The sequence below is a fragment of the Alligator sinensis genome, unplaced genomic scaffold (assembly GCF_000455745.1).
Source record: "Alligator sinensis unplaced genomic scaffold, ASM45574v1 scaffold693_1, whole genome shotgun sequence".
Taxonomy (NCBI): domain Eukaryota; kingdom Metazoa; phylum Chordata; order Crocodylia; family Alligatoridae; genus Alligator; species Alligator sinensis.
Window position 1 is genome coordinate 2,459,143 of NW_005841987.1, and position 5,255 is coordinate 2,464,397.

The following is a 5,255-nucleotide window of genomic DNA, read 5'->3' on the forward strand; positions in this document are numbered from 1 at the left end:
TCTAGGATTGCGCTCGGCGACGGGGAGAGGCCAGAGGCTGTTTAGACCTCTGTTGCCTTCTTAAGAAATGCGTTGGGTCCGTAAGGATCTGCAGCGCTTAGAGATCTTCACACAGTGTGAAGATTCTCCAACTTGGGCGGAAACCACCCAAGCTCTTTATACGGCTAGCAAGCCAATTGCTAGCCGCCACGTGTGCATAATTTAGAATCGGCCAATAGTGGGGCTAAATTAGAATACGAATGGCGGGAACTCCTTTGCACCGTGCATTTCTGAGATGCAAAAGAAATGCACCATGCAAAGAAAGCTACAAATTGGCAGGAAAATTCTCCGTTGCACCAGAGTTCTTCTCTGTAGCAGAGAACTCCACCGTGCAAAGAAGCTGCAATTTAGCGGGAACATAATTTAGCAGTGCCGAAGCACACACAAACAAAAACTCACAACTTTGGGTTGTGACACTTAGCACATACTGCTTAGAGTTCTTAGAGACATTGCATGTTCAATCCATTAAAAAGAAATGCTTCTGCCTATAATTTTCAATTAGTCATTATATTCTTCAAAGCATCTGACAGTATAAGCACCATGTATATACTGTATCTTCACTTTTTATTCAAGATGGGAATGAGAGCATGAAGATTTGGTGCTAGAATAAGTTGATGGATTGATTTTGCAACACCAGGGAGATACTAAGCTCAGATATGACTTCAATTGCTCCATTATCTAATAAATGCAACGACTGCCAAAGATTTATGATAAACATATGCAGAAGATGCTAAATCCCCCAATATAATTGAGATTCTTACTTGGAGGCAGATCATTGACTTTTGGGATATAGAAACATTCGCGAAGGTGGTTTAGTTCATCTTCTTCATCTAAGTGAAAAGCAAGTTTCTTATCTGCTGGGCTGCATCCTAGCTGTAATGCAGCCTGTTCTAAAATGGTCACTGGTAACGCAGGAGAAAACCCATCCATTTTCAGGTCATTCAATTTCACCTTAAAATGAAAAATATAGTTAAAATTCTACAATATACATATTCACTAGTGGCTGATAAGAATTCACTAAAGCTGCTTCCATCAAGATTAAAGCCATTCTTGATTCCATGCTTTAAGAAGTGAAATATGTGAATAAAATGGGATAACTAAAATAGATCCATTCAAGCATTTCTGAGGCAACATGTTGCAATAGTCCCCAAAGGCATTTTCCTGGATACAATGCTGTTTTTTCTTTACGTGATATCAGCAATGTTTAAAGTTCCACCACCCCACAGATAGCAGCAACAAATTCTAGTCATTCAGTTTCAGGATCTCAAAACCAGGGGCTTATTATGTCTACTGTCTGTGCTCCTAAAGAGATAAAGTGCATAAGCCATACAAAAAACTAGACCTCTTGGTTCCAAAATGATACCTTTTACTAGACCAACTGGAAGATGGCAAGAAAACTGTCCTTTTCTGCAAACTTTTGGGATCAAAGTCCCTTCATCAGGCTCTGGGAAAAGCCTGACGATCCCTAAGTGCCAGTGGGATCCCCTTCCCCTGCTCAACCTGCTGCTCTGCTTTCTGCTTCAGCCTTGTGCTCCATGCCTGATCTACTGCTTTGCTTTCTGCTTCCTTCCCTATCTGACTCTCTGCTTCCTGTCCCCTCTCTGATATGCCACATGCCACACAGAAGCTGCCTGTGCCACTTGTGCCACCTGTGCTGCACCCTCTTCTAGCCTGTGCAACATCTGACCTTTCAGGCTCTTCACTTATCCAAACTGGGTGTGGGGGACAAGGGCAGGATTTAGTAATGGGAGAAAAAGGCAGTATTAAATAGGCAGTTCTCTAGAACAGGGTCTTGGAATGATATTTCATTCTTAACAGATCAAACAGCAATTTTTATTTACGATTGCAGTCCATTTAGGGGGTGAGGCAGCAGGAATGGAAGGAAGCACAGAACAAGCAGTGAACGTGCCAGCTGTATTTTCCAAAATATGTCTAAAACTACAACTATAATGTTTGCAAAAACAATTTTCAAGTGGTTAGTCTTGTGCAAAAAACCCCAACAAAACAGATCTATAAAGACATTATATGTACCCAGACAGACAGACAGAAACTCAGGCTAGGAAGCCAGACAAGAAAAGATGTTAGAACCTACCACGCGGACATCAAACACTTAAAAAACACACTTTCCCTAAAGACTCTTTCCTTTCCTTTCCTTTCCTTTCCACCTAACAAAGTACAACAAATAGACTAGCCATTCTCCATTCTTGGAACAGTTTTACTGAGGGTCAGAAACTTCCCACCAACATGCACACAAAGCTTTTAAGGGAACAGTAAGGGATTTTAAGGGTAATAATGATCTTACCATTAAGTTAATTGTCTCTTTAAATATCTTTAAGTCTTTGGGATCCTTAAGGGGCCCTGATACTTGGGTCACACATCTAACTTGACAAGATATTTTAATTTAAAAACATCTAAGAGCTACATTATTAACCAAACATATTGCACATAACTGAAGTAACTAAACTACAGATTAAAATCAAATGAGTTAACTATCCTCATATGAACTCTTTACAAATAATTTAGCCCATAAATCCCTAAACAAACACATCATCAGTGTCAATTAATCTAAATTTACATATATTCCAGCCAAATGGCTAGGACAGAGAGGTCTGAATCACCGCCTCTTTCTAATGTGCAATCATTTAGTTTATGATCACAATGCTACTTGTGGGTGCCTTGCCAGACGTCATTTATTACACAGCTGCAATTCTTCCTCTCATAAGCAATGCAGCATTACTTAAGCCCTTGCCATAACTCAGACTTGCAAATGAAATCTTTAACGTAGCAGGTTTCAAATAGATTAAAGGTCCTGCTCTCAGAACCCACATGAAGACAGTCATTTTCTATAGATGCTTCACTACCCATTACCCATCCTCACAACCCCATCCCCTCTAACCCAGCAGACATCTCTTAGCTGGTAAAAAGAAAAACAACAAAGAAAAAAGTACTTAAGATGTTTGTGGATTTTCTCATTCTTTCTAAGGGGGTATTTATAACAGCTGGAAAAAGAGCTTTTAGTGAGACTAGTGGCTCAGCTTAGATGAAAGGAATTTGCAGACCCTCTGGCTGGCTGACTAGGTTCTGTCTGCTTGTCTATGTCCTGTCTAGTTGAGCTAGATGTTGCTGGGCTCTTTGCCCCACAAACTCTTTACTCCTTGAAGGGCCAGCTGTGGAAAGGAGGCTTATGCCTTCTGGCCAGGCATTATGGAATTGAATAGTTAGAGATACCACCTTTAAGGGATCTTTTATAGCAGAGATTCCCAAACAGCAGCCCACAGCCTGGTACCAGGACACAAAGGTTTGGTTGCTGGGCTGCCAGCAATCATGAGCAGGGTTAAAGCTGGGTGGCGGGGCAGCCCTGGGAGGGAGGCAGGTGGTTCTGTGCTTCTTGTCCTGGTTCTACCACCATGGCTGTGCCCGGTGAGGTGCTGCCTGTGCAGCAAGTACCAGGGCCTGTGCTGAGCCAGGCAGGACCCTGCCCCCCCAGCCCCACCCATGGATGGGAGCAGGGTGATATGGGTGGGGAAATGCCCAGGGTGGAGGGTGGGGAGGCGGTTCTGCTGCTTGCTGCTAGGGAAGGCAGCAGAGTCCCTTCTTCCCAGGCAGCCCCAGCTGAGTCCCCCTGGGCCACCTCCTGCACATGCTCTTCCCCTGCAGGGTCCCCCAGTGCCTGTGGCTGCAGTGCCCCAGCCCAACCTGATCCTTGCAACCCCCCCATGTAAAAAATTAAATTAAAGCATGTAAATTTAAATTTAAATATTTAAATTAAAATTGAATATGTTCGCAGCACAAAAAAGGTTGAGAATCACTGTTTTATAGGTTCTAACCTCACACATTCATCCACCTAGCAATTTCACTTCATATTCATTGATTCATCACTGTTGTTTATCCTTCAAGACAGTTGATACTTGCCCTAGGTGCACATAAACTCATGAGCAGGGATCCAGGTTTTCTATTTCCCACAGAAAAATACCACGCTTTTCCCTTTTAACTGAGAAAACCATGGATTACTCATTTTAATGGAGAAAGATGTGGATTTTCCACTTCTGCGAAGAACAATCTGGAAAGGCCTGAAAAGGGCTGGGAGGAGTGGGAGGAGGGAGGTCAGGTAGGGGGCATCACATGCATGTGTATCTGCATGCTCACATGCACACATGGTTGCCAGGCAGCCTAGAGAGCAGCTCCTACAGGTAAGTCCAGTGGGAGGGGGGATTGAGGTCCCCATAGCGAGGAAGTTGGGGAGGGCAGGGCTAGGGCTGCTGCCCAGCGCAGGGGCTTTGGGCCCAGGGCCTGGGGCCATATGCGGCCAGAGAGGTAGAAACTACCCACAAAAATAATCTACATTCGTTGGAATATCACATTAAAATGTGGACTGTCTTTGTAACTGGTTTATATTGAACCTTAAACTGAATGTGTGATGTGTCCCAAACATGGGGCTTCTCCATGTTGCATCCCAATGCTCACATAGTATCCCAGGTTGCAGATTTTTGAAATGGGGCATAAAATTCCTCAGATCCTAATCATGCCTTTATTTTAATGTCTGCTTCAGATATGTCCCCTAAACACTAAACTACAGAGTTATGCTCTCTCAGCATGAATCTTAAATTCTTTGTTGAAGCTGTGCCCCTGTACACAAGGAGCAGAGATGAATGCTTCCACCCAAATCAACCTATAATCTAGTAGTAGGCTGCCACTACCTGTAAATTTACAGGCAGTCCTTAAAGCCTCAAAGACAACGCACTTGTTTGAAGATCTATGGTCTTGTCACCATCAAAATAAAATTGGAATGTGAGTGTCAATGGACACAAAAAACAGAGCAATGACACCTGGGGTGCTTGTACACCTAGCAGGGGTTTAGTCCCCTAAACCGAAATGGTGGGTTTTTAATTGCAACAATTAAAAACCCACTGTTTCAATTTAGGGGCTTCCATCACTGTTATGGCTAGGGGCTTGATCTTTTTTTTTTCCATGGAGCCTGCCCACATCTCCTGTGGTCAGGGGATGAGCTATCGGTGGGCTGGGCAGCCGCTGGACTGGGGGGGCGGGCCCCCCCTGGGCGGGGGGGGGGGGGTTGCCCCAGCCTCCATGGTGATACTTCCCAGGGCCACCCGAGAGGCATGCCCCAGCTGGAGACAGAACCCTGCTGGATCCAACTCTTGCCTGCGCCCACCCGCTGGACCCCCAGCAGGTACTGCTCCTTGGTCAGGCTCTGGGAA

General features: G+C 44.4%; 1 protein-coding gene across 1 annotated transcript in view; it reads right to left on the minus strand.

The window, feature by feature from the left end:
- The window catches only part of KYNU (kynureninase), a 112,698-nt gene that overhangs the window by 89,683 nt on the left and 17,760 nt on the right, over positions 1-5,255 (minus strand). The window contains exon 2 of the mRNA XM_025201257.1: positions 801-990. Within this exon, the coding sequence (XP_025057042.1) occupies positions 801-969 (169 nt within the window). The 5' untranslated portion in view covers positions 970-990. The remainder of the gene's footprint in view (positions 1-800; positions 991-5,255) is intronic.